This window comes from Corvus cornix, chromosome 3 (assembly GCF_000738735.6).
Source record: "Corvus cornix cornix isolate S_Up_H32 chromosome 3, ASM73873v5, whole genome shotgun sequence".
Lineage (NCBI taxonomy): Eukaryota > Metazoa > Chordata > Aves > Passeriformes > Corvidae > Corvus > Corvus cornix.
This window is the reverse complement of record NC_047056.1, coordinates 32,493,176-32,519,146: the sequence shown is the minus strand read 5'-3', so window position 1 is coordinate 32,519,146 and position 25,971 is coordinate 32,493,176. Positions and strand designations below refer to the sequence as shown.

The window sequence follows — 25,971 nt, the reverse complement described above, 5'->3', positions numbered from 1 at the left end:
TCCACTAAACACTTCAGCGAGGGATGAATTACTGCTTCCTGCGGCGTAACTGGTAGTTCTGTTCCTGGAGGAGTTTGCAGAGACAAGTGGACCACTCCGGGTACCAGGGCGAGCTGGGGGCGGGGGGCTGCGTAACTGCAGAGTGCGAGAACAAAGGGGACAAACCCCGGGACACGCACGCGGGGCTGGCGAGGGGCCGCGATGCCGAAAGGAGAGACCCAGGCGCGGTGCGGCGCAGCGCCGGCGAACGCCGCTGCCTGCCTGCATCCATCCATCCATCCTCCCGCTCCCACCCGCGGCCCCGCGGCGGGACGGGACACGCCGCTCTGCTCGGCTCCCGCCCCTGCCTGCCAGCCGGGCGGGCGGACGGACGGGCTGCCTCGCCTCGCCTCCCCCGTCCTCCCTCCTCCCTCCGCCGCTCCCTCCTCCTCCTCCCTCCCTGCCGCCCGCCCCCCCCACCCTCACCTCAGCCGCCCCCCTCTGTCTGGCTCCCCCCGCGCTGTCTGGCGGCCCCCCCGTCCCCGCCGCGCTTCTCGCGAGAGCCGGGGATGCCGCCGCCGCCGCCGCCGCCGCCGCGGAGGGGGAGACACTCGGGGGGAGCCGGTGACGTCGGGAGTTTTCCTGAAAGTCAATAACGAGCCCGGCGGAGGCGGCGGGAGGAGCCGAGAGCGGGGCCCGGGCGGCTCCGGGGTGAGTGCGCCGGGGGGGAGCCGCCGCCGCCGCCGCCCTCCTGACCCCGCGCATCGATGCTGCGGCCGCGCTGCCCGCCCGGGCGCCTCCCTGCGTAGCGGGGCGCGCAGCTCCATGTAGCCGCCGCCGCCAGCGCCCTGGGGCCGGAGCCGCCTCCTCCCGCCCCCGCGGAGACACCGGCCGCCAGGGACCGCCGAGCCCGGCGGGGGGACAGGGGAGGAGGCAGCGGCGCCCTCCCTCCCCTTCTCCCCCCGAAGCCGCCGCCGCCCTCGGGCTCCACAGCAGCGCCCGCGGCGCCGCCGCCTCTGCAGGTACGGGGCGGGAGGGGCCGGGCGGCGGCAGGGGCGCTCGGGCGGCGGCGGGGGCGCTCGGGGAGGGGATGCGGGGCGGCGGCGCGGCGGGGCCGGGGCGGCGGGGAGCGCGGGGCGGGGGCGCCCGTGGCCTAGCCCCGGCGGCGGGGCGGGAGCGGGGCGGAGGGGCGGGGGTCGCCCCGCCGGGGGTGCGGGGCCGGGGTGGGGAAGGGCGGGGCGGGGGCGTTTCGGCGGGGAGAGGTTATGTAACGGGGAAGGGGGGGCGGCAGGGGCAGGGCAGGGCGCGCGCCCCGGGGGCGCTGGGTGCGCGGGGCCGGCGGTTCCCACGCGGCGGCGGCCCCTCCCCGCCTCCCCCTCTCCGTGTCCGTGCGGCGGGCGCCAGTGCCGGGACTAGCGCGGGATTTTATCCGCTGGGAACTTCTGTGCGTGTGCGCGAGCGTGTCCGTGTGTGTGCGTGTGCGCCCGTGCAGCCCCTGCGCTAAGAATAGCTCCGCGCCCGCCGGGCCGCCGGTGGCAGCGCCTCGCACAAGGGATGATGCTGCTGCTGCTGCCGCCGCCGTCGCCGGCTCTGGCTGCAAGTAAACAAACCGGCCCCCCCGCTCGCCCCCGCCCGCCCCGGCCATCATGGAGGCTGCGGCCCACATGCAAAAGTTGATGCGCAGCCGGCTGCCCCGGGTGACCGGCGGCTGCCCCGGGCCGGGCCTGCGGCGGGGTCTGCCCGGGCGGGGTCCCGGCAGGTGCCGCCGCGGGGCGGGGAAGGCCGGGCGTGCCCGCGCTGCCCCGCCGGGGGTGCCTGTGCGGGGACCCCCCGCCCCCAGAACGGTGCGAGCGGCGGGGGGCCCTGCCTGGCAGGGGGTCAGCGCGACGCCCCTCGGCAGCGAGATCGCACCGCTATATATTGTAGTTTAAATGCAAATGATCGTGATGTAACGAGCACTACCGGGCTTATAGGCTGCGGGGTTGCTTTGTATGGGCACCGCTTCTTAGTTTACTTCTGGATGGGAATCCAAGAGGCGTGAAATAGCCAGGACTGTTTCACGTTCTCCCATGATACGTTGATTAAACGTAAAAAAAAGAAATCTTATTTCCCTGCAGCTTAAAAGGATAAACAAATTAATCTCTCTTGACCTTTATTCGAGTTTTTTTTTTTTTTCTTTAATTACTACCACTAGTTATTAGTTGACTGGCTCCTTGTATATGTCTCATATATCTCATACATCATCTCATAATTTATATAAAAACGTGTCCCAGTCTCTGATTTAAGAGTTTTATTACAAAAATTATGATGTGCCTGATACCTGCACTGCCAACTTTTTTCGGTACTGAAGAAACATAGAGCAGTCTCTTCTGCTAATGTTTGTTTAGATCTTGCTAAAACTTTACTAACAGGCAAACATAGTTCCCCGCACTTTGCACATAGATGTCTTTATTTCTCAAAGCAAGAAGCATGCAGATAAGTAGACTTTAACTTATGCCAGGTAACATTTTAAGCATATTTCTGTTAGCTGCTCTATAGGCAAGATCTGCTTGTTTACAGTAATATGGAAAGAGTGTACATGAGGTAGAGAAGGAAGCTTATTTTGGCTTTTAAAGTAAGCATATTAAGTTTGTAGGACTGTTTGGTTTTGGTTTTTAATTTTTTTTTTTTTTTTTTGGTAGGAACCTATAAATTGACCCCAATATCTTTAATTGGATTGGATTACTAATTGTAGTCCTTGTAGATATATTTTGGTTGGATGCAACCAGTAAGTCAAGTTCAAATAAGGGCCGAAGAAAAACTTCAGGGATAAGATGTCTCTGTTTCCTAGAAGGTTACATGTATTGTTTGAATAGCTCATTTTTTTAGTCTGATGTGAGTGTATGGTGTGTGTGTATACACAGATAGTATTAACAAGACTGTCTTGTTTAAGGCAGTTTTTTCTATGGTGCATTACTCTAACTAGGTTTGAATGGATTCAGTAGTCAGTTTCATAAATTGGTTTACAGGAAGTAGTATTTGAGTGTTTTACTCACTCATTTGTTCTGCATTTTGGGGGCAGGTGATGTGTTTTTAAGCAAAATTCTGCAATTCTAGGGGAAGTAGGTGAGAATTCAGACAGGTACTAGTTTTACCTTGGCCCCAGTTGAAGTAGATACAGTTATAAGGCTTGGATAGCATTGATATGCACTAGAAATTGTTGACTTTTTGATACTGTAACAAATGCTTTGTGAAAGGGAGAATACTCTGGTGTGGTTTTTAAGCTTGACTCAAAACCACTTACTAGAGCTCTGCAGTTGTTTGTAATGCAAGCTTGTGTTTGCAAGATACTAACCAGAAACCGTATCTTGACTTCCTACTGCATTTTGCAACAGCATGTATCTGTAGTTTCTATTATAACCAAAAGATCCTTCAGATTACATGGAATTTGCCTAACACCAAGTGATTGTGTGTTCTTTCACATTTTCCCAGTTTAAGGAGACCTATTGAATAATAATTTCTACTCCCAAGCAGTATTATTTGCTAAATAACTTTTAAATACTCAATTGTTTTGGAAGTTATGAACCATTACTGAAGTGGTTTGTGTTAAAATGCATTTGAAATTTCTGCGCTGTTCTGAGTATGAAGATGATACAGTTTCTTGTAACTGTTTGCTTGCGGTTTCATTTTGTGCTGTTAATGCAACAGGTGCTGTGGACTTGGCAACATAGTAGCCTAGCTTTCCTTCAGTTTTGAAACAGAGACCCACTATTTGGCGTCTTTTATGGCTTGGGCATGCTACTAATTTTAGTCCACATTGGAGAGTGGAAGGCCGTGGACATATACTGACTGAAAACTTCATTGTACCATACTTTCATTTTGACATGGATAATGCATAAATGAATTGATGTCCTATGAAAGGAATGCGCCGTACTATAAATGCATGTTTTGTAGAGGTTTTGGTCATGTATATAACAAAAGTCCTCTGTTCTTTTTTTCCAACTAATAAAATAAACGTTCTGTTCAAAATGTGCAATACTCCCCTTGTGAACTACAGTAGTGATTCAAAAAGAGGGAAATAGTTAAATGTGTGCATCCATGAGTTTTAAGGTCAAAAGGTTGCTTTTATTTTCAGTATTTGTATGAAATTTACAACTCACTTCTTGTTGAAGTACTGTCTTTTATAAGAAAAGGTTGCCAACTTAAGTGCCCTTTCAAATTATTCTAGAATATTAGATTAATTTGTTTATCTTGGATTCTCATTCTGTTACAATAGGCCTAATAAGAATACCATGGAAGGGGCAGGGGTGCTTTCTAGCACAATATGTAGCTCAGGAAGTTTTGCACTGCTTGCGAGGAAAGGTGTGGTTTCAGTGAGAAACTTGCTTGTTGACCAATATGTTTTCTTTTTGCTGTACAGAAGAGACTTCCTCAGGATCACAGGGTGTCCTTGGTAAATAAATGTGTTGCACTAGTTACTCTTCTTTGCAACAAGTTGTTGTGGTATAGAAAAGATTACTTTCTAAAGATAAGTTACACAATAGCTGGAAAAACTGATTCAAGGTGCTTAAAAAGTAATCTATTAAAGACAGGGAAACAACAACAAAAACCCCCAAAACCAACACCAAACCCCCCCAAAAGTCCCAACCCAACCCAAAACCTACCAGCAAATAACAAAATATTGAATGTGAAATTTAACTCTTTGGTTTTTTACTTAGCATAAAAATTCATTTTTAGAACTGTGGTTTATATGTTTACCTTGGGTAATTGTATGAACAACATTCTGGACTCCCTGTTTAAAGAGAAGAGTTTATAAATGAAACTTATTTAGGCAAATCACTAATATGTACTAATAAAAAAACCCTGCAAAAAATGCAAGGGTACAGTAGGTGATTATTTGGTGTTTTGTCCTTGTTCCATGACTCTAGATCAATTTTAAGTATGGGCATCAGGTAGTTTTGATGCATGCCAAGGATTTTAAGCAGATTGGTTTTGCCTTTATTATTCAAAGATGTTATTCAGGTGTAGTAGGAAGATGTAGCAAAGTTCATAGTTCCAAAAAAATCCCCCAAGATTTAATAACATTAAATGTTGCAGTCAAGGAGAGTAAGCATATTTGGCTTGTGCATGTGAAAGTGCTTACTTTTGCTCAATTTAAATGTTTCTTTCATTTTTGATACTATTCGTGTCAACACTTACTATGTTTAGGATAAATAATATATGTTTAACCCATCTTGACCAATCTTCTTTTCCCACCTATTTCTATGTGACTGTCTAAGTGTGAGTCACACTGATCAAAAATAGCATTAAGAACACATTGTTGCCCTGTGATTTTTTTTTTTTTTCTGTAATATCCTGACTAAAGAGCAGTAGTGATTTTTAGATTCCCTTAAGAATGCAACTGGGACCTCAATATTTCATGTGCATGTCTGAATCACTTCACAGCATGGTTTGCCAAACTTCCCTGTGTTGTCCACGTGACACAGTTGTTTGAATGCCTCCTATAGCAGGAGCAGAGCTGAAGACCCTGCCTCCTTTTGATCAATGAAGATCTGAGCACTGCCTTTTTGTAGGTGTGGAATGTCAGTGCCCAAGAGTCAAGAACTTCTTGTACAGCTGGTTTAACACCACAGAATAAATGCATTGCTTCTCAGATCAGTCTCAGCAATCTTGCAAAACAATTTCTACCAACATACACTTATTTTTTTTCCCTAAGCATTAAGTGTGTTTCTTGAGATATGTAATTAGTGCAGCTTGCCTCATGAGCTTTTACTGAAATTATTATATCATTTTCTAAATGTTTTAATACATGTTGAGACAGCATTAAGGTTGTACATGAGAGTTTCATGTAATCTGGCTTTTCATATAACATTTGCTGAAGACCTTCACCTGGTGAGCTCTGCATCTGTGCATAAGTTAGGGTTGTAGAGAATTCCTTCTGTCCTTAGGAAATTCAGATCTCAAGTTGATGAGAATAATGCTTTTTGAGTGTGAACAAGAAAGTCCAAAGGTTTTGGGTTAGAAGTTGATTATGTTCTAGTCGTGTTGCAGTGTCAGGATTTGACAGCAGGTTCTGCAGTGTTTGGTTGCTCTGTAGAAAGGAATCACAAAGTTCATTCCTATTACAAGACAATTCAGAATTTGATTTGTTCAATGTAGACATAATAAATAAAACCTACTATGTAACAGTTTAAAAGAAAGCTATTTGGTAGGCATGTCACTGAACTTTCCTCATCTTTTATATTAATAGTTTGATAATGCTTTTTTTTTTTTTTCAGTACTTTCTTGTTACTCATGAGTAGTTCACATATTTCTGGTTTTTATTCAGCGGTGTGCTTGGTCTTTTATGCACAATACAGAGCTGTGCTGCAGGAAAGTTACCATCACAGAAATAATTAAATACATGAGTTTAATGAAACTTTGATTTGTATCTCTTGAAAGGTATCTTTTAAAATCTCTCATCTGAGAATGACTAGGAATTTCCAGATTCTTTGAACTTTTGAAAATTAGGTTAGTTTTTTCCCTGAGTCTTCTAGGCATAGAAAACTAATTCTAGTTTGTTTAAAAAATATGGAGCTTATGTTTATTTTTTCTTCATTGTTTGAGTAATTTCTAAACTGTTTTTAAGGAGCAAAGGAACTTTGTCTCTAAAAGGCAAGAATTAGTATTCCTGCATTAATCCTTGGCAAATTAAACTTATTACATGTGTTTTGGAGGGTTAAGTAACATTATCATAGTTGTGATACTCAGCTCAGCTAATCCTTGATTTGACTTCCTCTGAGTCTCAAAACTCTCCCAAGCTCATTGTCTCAGTAACTTTTTTTAATGCGTAATTTTAGCCCTCCCTTAATCTTTCTACTTGAAATGTATTCTTTGGTTACATTTCAGACATGCATTCTAGTATCTCTGCTTCTGTCTGCTTTTCAGCTATTGTTTTATGTGATTTGAGGGGGACAAAAAGGATTGAAAGCATTTTTGTCAATAAACACAAGGCAAAACAATAGGTTGTTAATGTTTCACGTGGGATTCTAAAGAAACAATTTAGTTACATTTAGAAACTTCCTTTATACCTTGGTAAACAAAGGCAAGGGTGGCTTTGTTCACCTTGCTTTAATTATACCTTTGTCCCTTAAAATAACTTGCTTTGTCATTATAATAGGAAATAGAATACAGAATGATGGTTTCTTTCCTGATAAACTTACTCAGTTGCAGAATCTAAGTAAAACATCTAACTTGTATATCAATATTTTAGTGTGCCTGCATTCTTCTAACTAGGCTTATCTGAGCATATATTAATTATGTGAAGCTTTTTGAAAAACTGAAAGCAAAAATAGAACACTGCAAATATTAAGCATACACGTAAGCATGCATTAAAAAGAGCTATTTATGTTTTCCAAAGTTGGTTTTCCTTGCCACAAGGTGTAGGCCGTGCCATTTTCCTATCATGTCCCTCACTATTCCAAATCAAAACTTATGAAGTAAAGTTGTTATGAGTTGTTATGAGTAAATTTCTAATAACAATTTTCTTAAAGTCATCGAGGCTTTTAGTATGAAATGTAGTTTAAAAAGTTTTTGCAATGCTTGTCATGGAGAGATTTTGGGATTTTTTAATATTTGTTTTAAAAACTGTAAATATGTCTACTTAGGAAGTACTTAAGGTATCTTTCAGAATTTTAATTGTGTATACATAATGTTTACTATTTTTTGAATTTTGGATCTATTTTCTTTTAATAATCCTATTTTTGAATTTCTTTGTCTTGTCAAATCAGTTAATCTTCTGTGTTGGTTTGATATTGTGGGGGTTTTTGTATTTCTTTTTAAAATTTTTAATTGACTCTAATGAGTGGGACAAATACTATCTGCCTAGAGGTTCCTTTTTCCTCAATCCAAGTTGTGATAGTATTTAAATCAGTCAGTATAACCAGAATTCCAGAATATTTCGTTTATAAAGGCCTGTATAAATACTTCATGTTTTTTAGTTAAAGCACTCACCTGAATGCCATTCTTCCATTAGCAATATATTCTAATTTGATTTAGGGAGTTTTGTAGCAATCTCTGTTCTGCCACATAGTCTTTTGTGTAAATTTTTGATGATGTGCAATATATCCTCTAATTGTTTGGCCAACTTTGCTAGGGGAGGAGGATATGCATGTGTTTTTTTATATAATTAAAACCTGGATCTCAGCTTCCATTCCTAAAGATAACTCTGTTTTTAGTTTAGAGCCTTGACGTTTTGAATTCCTTGTTCTGGGAGTGCAACCTGCATTGGAAACAGTTACAACCTGCTTGTTTGTTTGGGAAGAGTCAAATTTGAGAAGAACTCTTAATAGCTTGATCTGCTACAAAAAAAAAAAAAAAACCCAAAGCAAGGAAACAAACGTGTGTGATGGAAGTCACTAGAGGATGACTGAGAACTGCTTTTTTTGGTGATGTGTGTTTTGTGTGCATGCACAAAATGATTCAGTTGCTTTTCTGAAAAATAAGGAGATAGAGATGATGAGATTTGGCTCTGCTTACACGGGGGACCAAAGAATCTCAGTGAGTCAGGCAGAGGGAATCAGAAAGGTTCACTTAGTGTTCTTTTTTCCCTAAACATTTTACTAAACAAAGGATTACTTGTAAAAAAGGAAAGTGGTAGTACTCATCTATTAGGAGAACAAGGTTGGATGATTCACTCAGTTGATAATGGTACAAGAAGTTATGGGGATCATCTCTGGAAGCCCTGAAATTGATCCTGTTGGTATTCTCTCTGGTAACTTGAGTTGGTAAATGTGAGAGTATCTGTTTTTTCTCAGCTCCAAAATTGTTGAAAGTAGAAGCCTGTGTTTATGAAAGTTCTTACAACAGAAAACTGAATCATACAATTTACACTGAATTTATGGGTGCTGTCTTCTTTACTCAGCTGTCTCCTGTCACGGGGAGAATGGGAAGATGCCCAGATTCCAAGGGAGTGTTGTCTGTTCTTATGAATCTCAATGGTAATTCACTTGCACATAGTGGTTTTTAAGTGTAGACCTGAACCACAGTTTTTAGTTCTTCTGGTTGGAAGGGATTTCATTCCTTCTTGTTATTCACCAAGTGTCTGTAGGTAGCTGACGGCTGTGATGGGCACAAGAGCCTCCTTTAATTTAAAAACAGAAGCTGGGGAAAAGCCGTCTTCCTACTGAATGGTCCATTGCTCATTTTAATTGTCGATCTTATAGTTCCCATATGGTAGCATCATGAAGTAAGATGGTTCTTCTCTATATTGCTGTTATTCTTAAAGTTCAAGATGAAAACCAAGAAGGTGTTGGCTAGTTTTTACCATGGCTCAGGGAAACTATGAGCCTTAGCACAGGGATCTAGAACTCTGTTGCATGTAATAATCTCTGCTTAATCTTTAGTCAGAAAGTTGCCTTCGCAACCTTTGTAGCTAGGAGCTTAAAAATATAGTACTGGTTCTTTAGAAGTGTGCTGAATTGTTGTATCTCACACTATGAAAGTGCCTTAATAACTTCCTGAAGAAAAAGGAAAAGTTGTGCATTTTTAATGAGATAAACCCCCCCAGCAAGTGTTTACATAGAATCATAGAATAATTTAGGATAGAAAAGATCTTTCCAACACTAACCTAATACCACCAAGTCTACTGCTAAACTGTGTCCCTAAATTCTTCACATCGCTGTCTGTAATGGAGTAAATTTTTACACCTGCATCGTAAAGTATGCTGACAGTGGGTTCTCCTATGTATTGTGCATATACATGACTCTGATATTGTCTGCAGAATACACACAATATACTGTTGGAAAAATATCTTCCAAATTTGATAAGATACAAAAAAAGGGGGGAAAAAAAAGCAGTCTGGCAATCTGATGTGTTCTCTATTTGCTGGAGAAAATATGAAAACAAGTCGAAGTCTTCCCTGTAGGAAGCAGCTGTAATGCAAAACATCATCAACTTCAGTTCTTACATGTTTTTCTCCTATTTCTGTGGGTTCATCCTATATAGCAGTAAGGTAAACTGTAAAAATTACTGCATACCAGCTGCTGAAACTTCAAGTGCTTTGGGAGAGCAGAGTTGATTGCTACCAAGTATTTAAGTTCCATGCCAGATGTGCAGAATAAACATTTCTGTAGCTTTTCTTGAAATAGTTGAACTATAGATGAAATGCTGTTTTCATGTGAGAGTTCTTGTCCCATGTGTTTCAGACAACTCCTTTACATCTATACACAATTATTCTTTATTACATCTTCAGGGAAGAAGGTTTCTTTGTGAGTATTTCTCATTATAAGGCCAGTTTTAGTCATGATAAGAAGTAGTTCTCAAAATTCTGCTCTTCTGGAGCTTTGCTGAGTGACTTTTAGAGTAAAAGAGTTCAGCTTTTAGAAAGGCTCAAAGGCATTTAATGAGAGATAATATTACAGATGCTTACAAATGGCTTCTTGAAAGTGTAGTGTGCACATATAACCTTATTTTCATTAGTCTTTTAATACTTTGATTTATCTCCTTCGGCTTCCTATGTAATTCAGCTTGACTTTTAATTACCCATTAATGGAGCAATCAATACAACCATAGAACTGTTGATAATTCTAAAGTTGTTTCTGGTAATACTGTGAAGCTAAACTGGGGCTAGTGCAGTTAATTTTATCTCCATAATTATGTGATTTTTGTATTTTGGGGATTTTGTTCAAAATTCAGTAAAGCAGTACATGTGATGGGTGGGATGCAAGCCTACAGACATACACTTGAGGTTGTTTGAGGCACTGTCTGACATGAAAGTCGGTCATAGATCACATTTTGATTGCGTAACACTAACTTAATTGCAATCAGTGGGTAAATAGGGAGCTTCAAGCATGAATTCATTCATAAATCATGGACTGATTGATCAGTCTGTGGGCAGACAAGATTATTGCTACTTAGTACAGAAGTTAATTTCTTATAGCTATGTCTTTTCCAATAAGAATAAATCATTGCACTGTTGACAAGTGCACACCAGAAATGGAAAGTACATTAAATTTGCCAAAAGGGTAAAATGTATTGCCAGGCCAAGGTAAATACTCAGTGTTACATTGCTACTTGTGTCTTTATAGCTGGAAAAAAAATTCAACTGTGATTGCTTCTTAAAGAATGCCATGTAAGTCTTGTAGAAAACTGAAGTTGGGTATTTGGAAATGGATGTGCTTACACTTCCTTCCCAGAACAGCTGCTCCTAGGTCACAGCTGTTTGACACCCACCTCTGGGCTTTGTAAAGATTTATGTGTTTGTAATAAGAGCTGATGCTGTGCTGCGGTGATCCAGAAAGGCGGAACAGCAGCCTGCTTTCAGGCGCGTCTTAATCTGTCAGATCTCTTTTCATGCACAGCTGATAGACTTGCTTATCTCATTTGAAGCATGCAAACAAAAGTTCTGATAATGTGACCCAGAAATTAACTCTCACACTAGTAAGGTGCAGGATGTGGAGATGCGTGTTTTGGTTATTTCTGCTGTACTGGCCTGCGTATAATACGACGCCTAAAGTTAGATCAATTAACATCAGTACAGCAGTCTCATGTCCTTCCAAAATGCTGTACATAACATTTCCTTTTAACTCTTATGAAAGCTTAAACAGGGTGTGTTTGCATAGACACAGGTGTGTGGTGTCCTGCTGGACACGACAGGGTGTGATGCCAGTGCCAAAGGTTGTGTGTCACCTGCGCAGGTCTCACTGCCATATCTGCCAGTGCCCTGAGGGTGTCTCAAAGACACTGTAGCAAATATTACTTAAACTTTACAGTTCTAGTGAGTTTAACATTGTGATTTTTACTTTCATGCAGCCAAATTACTGAGTATTTTTGAAAAAGAGTAGTTTAGTGAAAGCAAGACTTAGGTGAGCACACTAGAGTGTTTCTGTAAAATCAGGTTGTACTGTATTTTTGTTGCGTACCACTTGAAAAAAAATACTCCTGCCAAGTTTTATTTTGCATGTACTGCATCCATACAGAAGTAGCCTTCCATCTAGCTGCTGTGTCGTGCAAATACACATTTTTCAAATGATAAATAAGAAATAACCTGTATGTCTATAATGATTCAGTTTTTGGTTTGTACTTGATTGTGTTAAAACAGCTGATTTCCCAGTGCTTTCTTCATTCATTTGTTGCACAGATTGCTTCTAGCACAGTCATATTTGTTTCCTGTTTGTATTTGTTGGTCAGTCTTCTAAATGGATGTGTATGGGCTGCATTTGATAGCACTGCAGTTGTGTGTGGGTTCCTGTTCTGTGCCACCACTGTGTACATGTGTGCTCTTGTGTGTAGAGCTGTAGAAGGGTGTTCCTGCACCATCAGAGAAATCCCATTTCTTGGCTTCCCATGCTTTTCTGGATGAGCATTATTTGAATGCTTCTCTTTATTTTGAAGGTTGGAGGGGAAAGGCAGTTTGCTGGCTAAAGGAAACATCTCCTGGCCTCTGGCTTCTCTTCCTACTTGATTGGAGTGCTATTTATCTCTTCTTCACAGCTGTTAGGTACTCTGGGAGTGAGGTGGTCAAAATAAAGTGTTGTGGCTTATGACAGTGGTATGTCCTGTTCCAGGACTAACTTCCCTTCTCTGCCCTTCAGGCTGGGGTTTGTAGGGAAAAGAGCACTCCTGTCTCTGCCTGGCTTAAAGCTTTGAGAGAACATGCACTCCTTCTTGTTATAAACTGAGCATTGGGGGTGTTGTTGGTTAATTTGTACTTATAAGAAGTTGTTTTTCTGTTTGTGTACTTGGAGATGATGCTGTTGTTGAAAAACTCCTGTAAGTTCAGGATTTGTATTGTCTATAATGAAATTATAGTGGAAGTAGCAAGAATGTAACCTTTCATTCAATTTTCTTGCACTCTTAATACGATTGTAGGTAGCCATAATAGAAGAGGCACTTGTCCATTGCATGGGTTCTGATGATTGTAGGAACAGGGAAAGATCGTGTGGGTTTCAGAGCTGGGCCTGTGAAGCAGTGCCAGCATGCTGCTGCCTTTCATTTAACAGCATCCTGTGCATTAGTACGAGAGAATTCTGCTGTGCACATTTTATAGAAGTGCCATATGACTTAAATTTTAACACGTTCTGCTGCTTTGTAGTATTGTAGTGTTCATGGAAAATGTGCTCGAAGACTAGAAACATGATTGTGTTATACAGTTAATTAAAAATAAAGGCAGATTTTTATTATGAGCTCAGTCAGTGAAATACATCAACAAAGACTTTTTTGTTGGCTGTCAAGTGAGAAAAACAGAAAAGACTCAAATTCTTTCTCTAATATTTCCTTCCAGTCTGACTCATCAGTAGAAATTGTGAAGAGCTGCAGAAGAGAAGCCAAACAGACAAGTTGATAACTCAAAGAAATACTCTTTTGAGTTTGGGGTTCAGAGTGGAGTCATCATGAGCGATGTTACCATTGTGAAGGAAGGCTGGGTACAGAAGAGGGGTAAGTTCTACCTTTTAATAGAAAGTGCTTCTGATGTCTCATACGCTGTGTGCAATGGTATTACATGGTATTACACAGATGAATGTTCTTGATTTATCTTCTGGTCTGGAGCAAGCTAATCTGACCATATGGAATTAGTGGCCATTAAGGCCTTGTTGGTATTGAGAGGTAACCCTCAGCACTGCCCCTGTTTGTAGGGGTAACTGACAGTGCAGAGGAGGTTGGACTCAGTAATTCCCACTTCACCTTGAACCTTGTTGCTGCAGCTGCTGTTGCCTCTGTGTCAGACTAAGCTGGCTGTTGTGGCAGCTGGCAGAGGCAGTAATAGAGGTGTGCAGTCGAAGGTTGCCTGGAAGCTGCTGTAGATGTGATACTTTCTGTGAAACTTCCTGGATGTCAAAACCATTCAGTGTGGCTCAGCTTGTGTTACAAATGCAAGTAGTCCCAGTAAAATCAACATAACACTTGCATAAAGCTCAGCATGCACCTAATTACTTAGCAGACCTGAAAGCCATATGATTAAAGAATATGTTCCTAACAATAAGCCAGTATAAAGTATGATTTTCTGTTATGTTTGAATTCCTGTGAATTCTTGAGATGTCTCTTTAAAATGTTTCACCATGGGATTTAAAAATTTTTGGAGGTTGCTGTATGTTCAGCTTTGATTGTGAAACCTCTAGAAATACCTGGCATTCTTATCATGTCATGAACTTTGGATGAAATCTTCCATGCTTCATGCTGCTCTGCTTTAGGTTGTGGTTGCACACATGATTATTTTTGAAAGATTATAACCTCTCTCACAGAGAGAAGGTGATCTGGATTTTAGGGTGATTTATGCCATGAGTTTCTGAGTTTTATGAGTTTCTGTGATCCTAGCCCAAAAAGATTAGACTGAAATAGTGGGAACAAAATAACCCTTTAATTTACAAAGAAATGCTTTGCTTCAATAGCAGTGTGTGAAGACAAAGATCATTATTAACTTTGTTATTGCAGATTGACATTAATTGTCAAATAAGGCAAGACAATGAGAGAAAAATTTTATTTTTCTTCTACTATTCCTGCATAAATTGTATTTCAGGATGCATTATAGGTGTTGTAGATGAAAATGAGCTAAACTATGTTAAGCTTAAGGCCTACTTCCTATTTTGGAGTATATATGTGTATTTATAACAAATTATATTTTACATGACAGGAACTATTTAAAATTTTTAATTAGTTTTCCTTCCACCTTGTTGTTGTTTACTCAATTTGGAGAACTAATTTCCTTTTTTGATTATTCATATATATTTCTTTCAAATGTATTTGAATGGTTAGGATGCTTCAAATAATTTTCTTTTACATGGCATCAGTTCTTTCATGTAATATTGCTCATTCTTATTACAACTCTTATCAACTCTGTGAGCACTGGATATGCATATATTAATTACTGGGATCCAGAAAAGGATAATGTACAATGAAACTCAATGTCTTACTTAATATTTGAAATTCTGAAATGTAAAATAAAGGTTTTTCTTCTCACCCTATTTTGCTATCTATTAATTGAAGAAAAGCCCACTGAGTTGACATTTTGATGTCAGTTTTGTTAGTAATTGTTTTCTTTTCTAATTAAAGACATTTCATGACATACATTTTTCCTTATAAATAACTTCAAACTTATGGTTGGGTTTTTTTTCTTCTTGCTATAGGTAACTATGTAGGATTTAGTGGGAATTTTTAAAATTGCGTCTATATTGTCCTTAATTTTCTTTGTCTGACTTATTCTGGTTGTTGGTGGGTTAAAGTGTTTCTTTTGTTTGTTTCTGAAAACAAAAGGAAAAGCATGGTTGTGTTTCACAATGTTAAGAATTCATAAGCATTTCATTCCACGGTTATGCATTTTGTGTAATTACAACTTTTACTCTCACCTTGCACTGGAGCAAGAAAATCAAAGTTGTTAAGTGCATTTGTTAAATGTTGCCAAGAAAAAGTATCCCACTTTAATCTATATTCTGAGAATTGGAATATGCTCAGTAGACACTTACTCTGGCAGCTAAATATTCTCTGTGCTAAGAAGCATCGTGGGATTGGGTAAAGCTGTCTTGCTTCCACAAGCAATCATTCTGTTACAGTTTTAAAGTGGATTCTTTGATCACCAGCACTCCGTGCTCATTGGCTCAGTTCACAGGCTGGTTTTGATGGGTACGAGCCACGTTCCACCTGGAGAAGGGTGAGTGTGGGATCTCTTCTCCAGGCAGACACTGAATGAATTCCAGCCCCAGTGACGGGTCCTTTGGACAGCCCTGAGTCACGTGTATGGTGCAACATAAATTTCTGAGACTCCAGACTGAATTTATCTAGAAATAAAATTTTAAACCCTTCCTGCTGGGAACATAGGGGCCTGGGCTTCTTCGGTTGACTGATCTGTTTTCTATTATGCCGAATTACTTGGTCATGTGACTATAGCCCTGGACCTTTAAAAATTGTCCCCTTCAGCACTCAGTGTGGTTTGTGGTACAAGGAAAGGGAAAAAAATCCAACTTCTCTTTGTGATTCATAGCCCAATCAAGGAGTGTGAGGATGACTTGAAGGTATTGGGATGAAAAATGGTTTTGGGGAGCTGTCTAATGAGATGGGCCATTACAAAGGCGAGTTAGGTGAACTCAATGTAGAAATGAGAGAGGAGGACTAAAAATAGAGCTGGGGATCTCTCTCTGAATTGAGACTCTGCTAGAGAGAGGCTAGGGAAGACAGGTTGTGTTAGGGCACCATGAATGGCTGTGAAATGCAGTGAAAAGATGTTTGCTTTATTGTTATTCTTAGTGCTGTATCCATGTCAGTAATAGAGGGCTGAGGGCTATATGTCTGTAAGGTTTTAAGCCTGCTGTTGAGCACTGAAGAATCAGATGTGATGCTACACAGTTGGCTTCAAAGCCCCGTTTTTCTGTGTGTGCTTAAATGAGGCAGCCATTAAAGTATTAATGTTTTACTCAAAATTAAGAAAATGCCAGAATTAAGTTTTTTTGAGTCTGATCATACTTGGGCTTTGAGTAGTCTTTAGGAGAAGCAGTTTCAGTGTGGTGAGAGTAGATGATACTGTGGAAGATTAAGCTGTTGTGTGTGAAAGGTCAAACAAGCAGAGATTATAGGCTGGAGGTGAGAACTTTGGACAATAGAAGACACAAAACCCAGGGGGAAGCAGTGCCTGAGAAGCTTGGGAAACATCAGGTCCCAGGGGAAAGGAGACCCTGAAACACAGTGACTGGGTGTGCCTGGACAAGTATTGCAGCCCAGCAAGAGCAGATTCAGGGAATGAAATAATTGGTGATGGGGGCTTGACACCTGTCTACACATAGTGCATTTGTAAAGTGAAGTGGGTGTTAATTTGGACTGGCTTCTGTCGGCTTCTGTGCCCCTTTGGCAGTGGTAGTGCTCCTGGAGTACACTGTGTGGCTTTTAGGTTCATCTGAAAGGAACCAGGTTTGTGCACTGTGGGACTGCTTCAAGCAGCAGATGAAAGGGCATTAACTAGGGTGGTGGGAAGATTTGCTGCAAAAGGGCTCTCCTTATCTGAACTAAAGTACTGATTCAGATCCCTGTGAGACATCAGAACTTGAACAAGTGGAGAGCCAGCAGAGCAGTCTCCTTAGAGTGGAGTCTCTGCTCAGGCGAGAGAGGACTGGGAATCTATTTTGCATGGATGGCTTTATGGTTGTAACTTAGTATCTTAGATCCAGTGGCAGGAACCAAGCAGCTCATGGCCTGTATCCACATGCAGCTGCAAAGATATTTTTGCAGTTCACTGGCTCAGTGAGGGTAATAATTTTTATTTCTTTCTGTTCTCCAGTTATACCTGTAGCCAGATTAGAAGAGAGATGCATTGTCTTCCTTTATGAACTCACTTTTTAGATAAAATCAACATTTTTCCTTATAATGCATACAGATGAAAGGGAAGCAATTTTGACTAAAAACCTTAAAAGCAGTGACCTGAACCTTGTTGCTGATATGCAAAAATTAAATGTTTGACATTACTGCAGTTAGTGTAACCACTCTGCAATAATTGCTGAAATGACTTTTACATTTTGGATTTGCGGAGGACAGTGTTTTGCAGAGTGAGTATTTTTAAATTTATGTAAAAGTTAGTATCCTTAATTTTACTTAACATGCTTTTACTGTATTTACTAAATTAATGATTTGCAGAGGGGGATATATTTTTAATTTATCAGTTTGGAAACAGATGTTTTTATACATGGATGAACATGCTTAGTGTGATTAAGGCTGAATCATTACAAAGATGAGTTTTATGCATATAATTCATGTGGTATTTTTTCTTTAAAGCCAAAGTTTTCTGAGTTGTAGAGTTGACCTTGTCTGTGGTCTATAATAGTCACAACAATTAGATTTAAGAATCTTTCATAACTATGCTTAATTGCAACCTAATTTCTTTATATATAACCTGTGCACAGAATTTCAATTAATTTAAACATATCAAAAGGTTTAAGAGTTTCTGTTACCATGTTATTGAAAGATCATTAGGGACGAAGGAAAAATTGACACAGATGCTAACTTTTTAAAGGACCCAGTTTTAAATTTAACGTGTCAGCTAACTTTGTCTTTACTTGAAAGAGTAAGGTCTGGTTTTGGTGAGGATATACCTAGTATGTATGGCACAACACGATGGCTAAATCATTATTTAAAGACAAAGCAAAATGTTGTCAGTTTAAGTTAGTGCTTGTGTTGCCATACCTCCATTGTCTTACCTCTGGGCTTCTGCATTCCGGTGTGGTACGTTAGGTAATGCAGTTCGCCATGGCAGTCTTTACATGGCTCACATGGAACAGCATTCCAATTTTGTAGAGAGGGAACCAAAGTACAAAATTGTTGTGGCTTAACTGTAATAACTTAAGAAGTTTGATGTAATGAGATGGTGGTAAAAAACCAGATGTCATGGAGCTTTCCTGTAATGAGGTTGTCCTGTAAATAGTGTATCACTGAAATACTGTCAAATGATTTTTCACTCAGTATTTTTCTTTTTTTTTCTTTTTTCTTTTTTAAATGCCTTTCGTAACTACTTGGTATCTAAAATTGATGTAGTGTTAGTGTTTCTAAACTCACACAGTTCATGGAGTGTGTTTGATTTACTGTGATGGGATTCACTCAACTGCCGCTCTCTTTCCATTTTTGCCATTCAGGACATGATGCAGATCTCATGGGATTTTGAGAAATAACTGTGGAAAATATTTACTGTTGTTATATCTTCTATCAAGAAGAATAAATAGCATAGTGGAATAAACCTATTGTTCCAAATAGCAATAGAATTGTTGTTTAAAGTGAAAATTATTTATAGTCTTAGGGTAACATGTCTTTTCCCTCCTACCCCCAGCTCAAATCCAGAAAAAGAACTGTGTTATTTCATTTAATGGCCATTGGGTTTTACAGTTGAACCAAGACCAAACAGATGTTAATTTTGGAAATATACACTGGAGATTGAGTTCATGTGGTATGTTGGAGGTGATTTTTTTTTTTTTTTGGTTGTTGTTGGTTTTGCTTGTTGGTTTATTTTGTGGGGTTTTTAAAATTTTTTTTTTAATGGTTGCATGAATGCATTGATTGGAAAATTAATCTCAGAAGTTATGGTATTAATTGAGTGTTATTCACAACCTGTCAGAAGTCTTGTTTGCAGATTGTCTGAATTATTTGAGCAATTTAACACACCTCCAACAAAGACAAATTTAAATAGACTATGTTGAACATCTGCTACACAAAGTAGAAGAAATTTAAAGAATTTTTTTCTAATTGTCTTAGCGGATAGTAGTTTAAGGTAAAGTCTTGATTGATGAACCACTTGAAACTAAAGAAGCCTTTCATATTGTAGTTGTTCTACTCTAATTCTGTCTAATTAATAGAAAACCTGAAATTCCAACAAATTATATGAATGTAAAAGAGGCAGTTCCATGTGGACCAAAGGAACAAAAAATGACAGTGCAAGCTTTCTTATATCCTTATATGGAAGCTAGATTTTTTTTCCTTTTAATTCCCAAATAATTAAGAGATTGCTGTACCTTGCACTCAGTGTAGGAATGGATTTAGGTAGATCTGTAAAGTTGCTTGCAGTCAGGTGAATGTCACACACTGTTTGGGTTTTGTTTTTTGGCTTGGGGTTTTTTGTTTGTTTTTGTTTTGTTTTGCTTTTTTTTTTTCACATGCACTCTAAGCAGAGATCTATGTATTTAGATGCTGTTTTCCTGCAACTACCCCACTGGGAGAGGAGGGCCTCTGAGCCCTTCCTCTGTCCCACTCACTTTGTAGTTCTACCAAGATCTGCTTTTTGGAATAATTATAACCTTTTTAACCATACTTGTCCTTAAATGAGGATCAGAACCATATAAAAATCTTAAACTTGATATAACTAGGATGAGTATGGGGTGTTCTCTTTGCTAAATAACTTTATTCCAGATACTTTTTAGGTAGCACATAGGTGAGTGTAATTCTTGCAGCTCTCTACCTTGCACTATTACCAGTTTCTGTTCTTAAAGGCAGTTTGCTGTAGATATTGAAGCATGAAACACAAAGTATTTTAAACGGTCTCAAGATTTTTCTCTGCAATATCCTTGCTGAATGCCAATATAGTTAACTGTGCATGGTTGATTAATTTTTACTTTTTAAAAAATTGTTTTTGTTTCATTGTAGCTATAATAGAGACTGTTTCCAGTTTTTAAATGGTTGTACAGTTTTGATTCTCATCAGTAAAAATGATGCTCTCATACATGGAGCTCTCTTGTAGATAATAGTGGCTAAAATTCTGTGCATGTTCTTTGGTTGAATGTATTATATGTCAGATAGAAGATGCAGTAATATCTTCAAATTAGGAAGTGTTCTCCTGTGTTTGTATTAGTGTATTATTAACATGGAACATTCATGGGCACTAGTATGTTGAGCTTGGAGCTATTGATGTACAGATTTCTGAAAAGAGGTTAACCAAATTCAATACCTAAATCGAATCTTTTATTTTCCCTGCAGTTGCTTGTAAGGTGTGTTTCTGGTGCTTATCACTTTGGGCTTTAAACTTTCACATATCCTGAGTTCTAGAGTAGAAAAGTGCTTTTGCTATTCGTGACAGCAACAGGTTGCTTGTTACACAGCAAAATACCTCGGCAATGGGTGGTTTTGAGTATTCTGGACACAGTGGCTTTACATGTTCTTGTATGTGTGTTCCATTTTCTATATGATACATGCTGCCTGGTTACTCATGTTCTGAAGGGTTTCTCCATTCATACTGGTTTCTCCTATTCATACCACTTTGTTACCCAATGAGAGCAATACTTCTAAAGAAGCAAGGTTAAACATTTTCTGTTGCAGGGATTAGGGAAGCAAGATGTTAATTCATTGCCCTTTTCCTGCTCACAACCCTTTTGGCCTTGCAGTACTGCATGACCAACAAATGTCCAAAGGGTGCTGTTGGGGAAGAATTTGAGGAACCATTTTGCAAATACATGTTTTCTGTTTATTAAAACCTCTACTTTTTTACTTGAAGCTTAAATAGTAATGCTGTGTTACTATTGGCATACTGTAATATATTGGTTACAAATGAAATTCTTTTGTGTTTATGTTACTTTCACATTGTTTTTGTAAGGATAATTTTCTTGCAATACCAGAACTTTTGATACCTTGTAAAAAATCATCTTCTCTCAATATACCTGCATGCCAGTCCAACAAATCTCCCAAGTCTTTGTGATTTACTTTATTTCAGAGGCAATCTGTGTACCTGTTATTCTCACCTCAGCTAGGTCAATCAGCTTAAGCCTCTGTGGGACCCACTTCTTTAATACTACTTCTGCTGTAATTGTCAAAAACATTATTGAGGTCAACAGCTGTGACTTGTAACTAGGTTCTGAAAGAGTTTTAGGACTGGACTAAGAAGTCAGAGTTTTAGGGCATGAGGCAAATGAGACTGCAGATTGAGATACTGAAAAATAGGCTTTTTCAATAAAGAAGCTTTAGGGAGAAGACCAGGGAAGAAGGTTTTATAACCACTCAGTGCTGTCTTGGTTGTCTTTTGTCTTCTTACAGGAACTTCTGACCCTTCATGAGCATCTCTACAAATTTTAGACAAAGTGATGACAGTCTTTTTTCCATAAAAACCAAGGAAAGATGCTGGTAGTGAGTGGGTTTTATTCAATCTGCAAGTTCTTGAGAGCAGTTTAATAATTTCTAAATTGCAGGCAAAACGTTGTTGCTCAGTTCCAACAGCACAGACCTTGACTTGCTCTGGGAGGGTTTCCTGTTTCTCAGGGTAGGACTCCATCAGCATAATAGAGGCAAATCTTTGAGACATGCTTAGATTTTGCTTCTAACTGTATATGTGTGTTTCCAGAGCTTTGCTTTGGACTTAGTATCATGTCTGTTCCTATGGACTTGAGAGCTCCTTGGCAGAGGGAATGTATGAGTTGTGGTCACAGTGTAAGCCAAAGCTTGTGATAGTTGATAGTTGGGAGATTTGCTTTGGATGTATACTCCTTATCTGTAACGTTGGTGCGCATCCAGTCTTATTTTTTTCCAGTCCTCTTCAGTCCCATCTCTTACTAGTACTACTTACTCTATCTCTCAGCTAGTCTGTGTTGCTATTGATTCCTTCCCTTGCAACTCAGGGCATTGTTAGCTTACTTCATATAAATCTAAGTAAATTTCCTTGTAATCAGATCATTGCAACTCTGTCTTGTTTACTGTAAATTCTTAGTTTATAGTTTGCTTTCTAACAAAGTGCTTTCTTTAAAACTGATAGGAAGATAGGAAATGAATGTGTAGATGCCAGAACACTGATAAGAAAACGCATTCTCCTTTTCTAGATGGATTCAGAAGATCACTTACAAACCGATGGCTGTCTTGACTTTGGGAGTAGTCTTCCCAAAAATACTGAATTACAATATGGTAGCAAATTACCTGTGTAAAATTAGAAAGTTCCCAGTTTCATTAGTTGTTACCATTTTTACATTGAAATTCCGAACTCTGTAATCGTCAGTTATTGACACTTGAACGGTTGAAATGTAAAATAATTTACTGGGCATAGCTTCCTGATGGTCTTTTATCAACATTGCCATAATAAGAAAGTTACTGTAACCAGAATAATCTTCACAAATAGCCGCTAATTAGGCCTAACCACACCACCAGCAAGAGTTTTGAGTGCTGCTTGGTACAAATGCTCTGTGATTTTGGTTGTGATAAATTTGTGGACAACTGTGTTCATAATGAAGGAAGACGTGTAAGACAGTAAATTATATAAAGAATTGGGCCAGTAGTACCTTAAATTTGGCACTCAGTGTTGTGGAAACCTGAATTTGTCCAAGTCACAGTTTCCCTCAGGTAAAATGGAAATAGTATTGTTACTTCACCTCAGAGACTTCCTGAATGTGGGTTTGGTTATCCTTGTGAAACTTCAAAATGCCTTACATTATAATATTCAGGCTTTTAAAAATATATTTTTATATAATTGAAATATAATTTTTGTATAGGAAGTAAAATGAATCTGATAGTTGAAGTTCAGTCTGAATGAGAAGAAGTGGATTTTTTTAAAATTTTGTTTATTCTGAGTCATTGCAGAGGAAGAGGTAAAATCTGTTAGATTGTACAAAGAGACAACTTGTTAAAGAAAATGGAAAAAATCTTAAGGTTGGTTCTTTTGTTAGGTGTATTCCAGAGAGACTGGAGGAAATGCTTGAACAATGATCCTTGGGAGAGAGTAATCTGTAGGAACGTGACAACATCTCTACCTATACTTGCACACTTTTGACCTCATGAAACTGCAGATGGGTTAGTGGTTTAACTTTTACACTCATGACAATTCCTTCAAAGTAGTGTGCTTCTATACAGCATTGTTTGCTTTACTTTGAGTCTGGTATTCACTCGCTTTGGTTTGGACTGTGTTGGCTTTTATAATATCATGCCAGTTTACGTATGCTGACTAATACATTGGAAACTTTTCTGAACAAGTTTGTTCTTATCTTGAGAAACAGCAGCAACTACTGTATTTTAATTAGAGTCTTGCAAACTTGACCCTGATGCTCTTCCATGTTTGCTTGAAACTTAAGTGGAAGCTGTTGCTGAAATGGGGAAAATGTTGTGTCCTCTCCTAGCTCAGTTGTGTTGGCACTTGTGCTCATAATGGTGACATGGTGAATCATGTCAGGAAATTTATCTGGCTAAAAATGAATCTATTTTTATTTTCCTAGCTAACTTTCAAATGGATCATTTCCCTGACCTGACTCACCATGTAGCTGCACAAACAGTAGAGCTGGCAAACGTGGGAATGGGAGAGCAGCCATGTGGAGGGGCAGGATAGCTCCCTGCTAATGGCAGCCCCCACCTTTGCTAGAGTGAATTGGCTACAAAACTGCACCTAAAACTTGTATTGCCACTACCACAGGACTATGGCACAACTAGTTTGTATTTCAGGATGGTTTTCTTTGAAAATCATATTTAGAAAAGGACCACTGATTTATTCTATGCTAGTCCTAAATGTGATTGAATTAAAAAATGCCACCAGGAGGATTAGCTAATTCCTGTTCCTGTGTGTTCATAGTTTTTAAACAAACAGAATTTTTTCACAGAAGAGTGACTTGGCTAATGTCTGGAACATGAAGTGGCTCCTTAATCCTAATAATAGAGTAGCTTTGTAGTCCTCTTGTGTTTATAGTTTGAAAGCTGTTTAAAAAGAGTATTTTAACAAAAAAAACTCTCAAAGCTTATGATAGACAGGTACTCTTCTGAGGCTAGTGAGTTGTTTGCTTCTAGGTATTACTCAAGATTAAAATCATACTTGATGGTTCTCAGAGTTCAGAATATTCATAGTGTGTTGGTGAACAATCAGTGAAACTTCAGATAATATTAATTAGTAAGAGTCAGGTTTTCTCGTAGAGTTTCTGCTACATTAGGTAGAATTCTTGTAAAGTAGATTTTGTCTGAACTTCATTCTTTGTGATGAATACCCTACTTCTGTGTTTGCTTGGTAATATAACAAAGTTTGGAGAAGGATCATGTTCTTTGATTTCAACTTGCACATGAATATTTTAAATTAATTTTTGTTGTAAACATTGTATTTAGGATCCCTTTGGCTGGTTTTCAATCACAGGATCTTATACATTTAATTTACACCATGTGCACAGGATTTTATGTGGAACTACTGTTGGCACAAAGAGGCTTATGCAGAGATGATGAACATTCCCCTTTTCAACTATCCTTGCTCTGTAGGAATTGCTGTTATGTGCAGCTCTGTGGACAGCCATGCTGATAGTAGAAGAAACAGAAAAGGTTCTTGGCAAATGAAACAAACAAAGAGTCAAAACGCCCAAATGAAACCAACTCAGCTGGTTTTTAGGGATCCTTTCAAATACTTTGTGTTCCCCTACATCCTCTCCAGGGTAGAGAAGAAGATCCAAGAAGTTAGCTGCTGTAGTTTAGTCTACAAATGGAGAGCTGGGGAAACAGTTATGGTTACAGCATGTTATTTGTGTTACATAATATCTGTGTAGTACTTACTGATGTATTTGTCTGAGATATGTTTTTTTGTGCCAGCTTCCTACATATCCGCATAGTCATTAGTAGATAATCACACAAATGTTGAATGCATTGGTAGTGAGGTTTAAAATTATCTGCTGCAGATAGGTAGTGATAATAATGATAATAAAATAATAATAATAACAATAATTATATTATTATTATTATTATTATCCTTCAATAATAAAAACGTGACCCACTCAAACAGGGTCACATTCTAAAAAATTCTAACATTAATAGGTGTTTTGTGTCTTTTTGAGGAACCTACTTCAATAATTTAACTTATTCTTGCATAAGAATATGAAATCCAAATTTGTGCTCATTTCTTGTAATGAATTTTCCTATAAAAAAGGTAACAAGTTTCTACTCCTGAGCAGAATAAAATAAACAGGGAGAAAAAGGCTCTTTTTATTGAGAGGCAACATGAGTGTAGAAGCATCTCTCTCTAGTTGTCCAGAGTGTGTCTGACCTTTCCTTACAGAAGGAAAGTATCTCTATAATAAAGTTTTGGTGGATAGAAAATCACAGGTTGTTGTATTCTGAGAAATAATTGTCACTGGTAAATTATCTCACAGTAAGCATTTGTATTTTTGTAGTAAATACAGTACTGCATTGTAGCTTTAGCATATTAATAGCCTTTCCTTTCTTGCAATCCACTATATTCCCTAAAAGCCATCTGTGGTTTGTGAGCTGTTGATGTCAATATATTTGTAGCTTTAGCATGGAGGAAAGTTTTTTATTGATTAGATGCATGGTTTATAAATGGGGTTGATTACCATGATCTCTTGTCGTTTCCCAATTAACATATTTAAAAACGCTCCAAATAACTTGTCATCTTTAGAGTTCCTTGAAAATCTGTTTGTATTTCTTCACTTTGAGTGTGATATTTTATTTTTTTAATGCACAAAGCAAGAAATGAATCTATTTTAATCTTTCCTCAGAATAGATAAATATTAGGAGTTACTCTCTACTGAGGAATTCCATGCATCATGATTTAACCAATGTCCAAGGAATGCAGTATTGCTGTTTAGAACACACCCTATAGGAAGAAAATGGTGTTTCAAAATGCAC

The 25,971-nt window shown here is 39.3% G+C and overlaps 1 protein-coding gene across 3 annotated transcripts in view; it reads left to right on the top strand.

Moving 5' to 3' along the window:
• The first annotated feature begins 602 nt into the window (after positions 1-602).
• Positions 603-25,971, top strand: part of AKT3 (AKT serine/threonine kinase 3) — a 154,933-nt gene continuing 129,564 nt past the window's right edge. Inside the window, exons 1-2 of one of the 3 annotated variants that reach the window (XM_039568256.1) lie at positions 603-690; positions 13,220-13,374. In XM_039568256.1, the coding sequence (XP_039424190.1) occupies positions 13,329-13,374 (46 nt within the window). In that variant the 5' untranslated portion in view covers positions 603-690; positions 13,220-13,328. Of the gene's footprint in view, positions 691-912; positions 1,002-13,219; positions 13,375-25,971 lie in introns of those variants that run through there. The other 2 variants (XR_005604060.1, XM_010391764.4) reach the window with 2 other exon arrangements.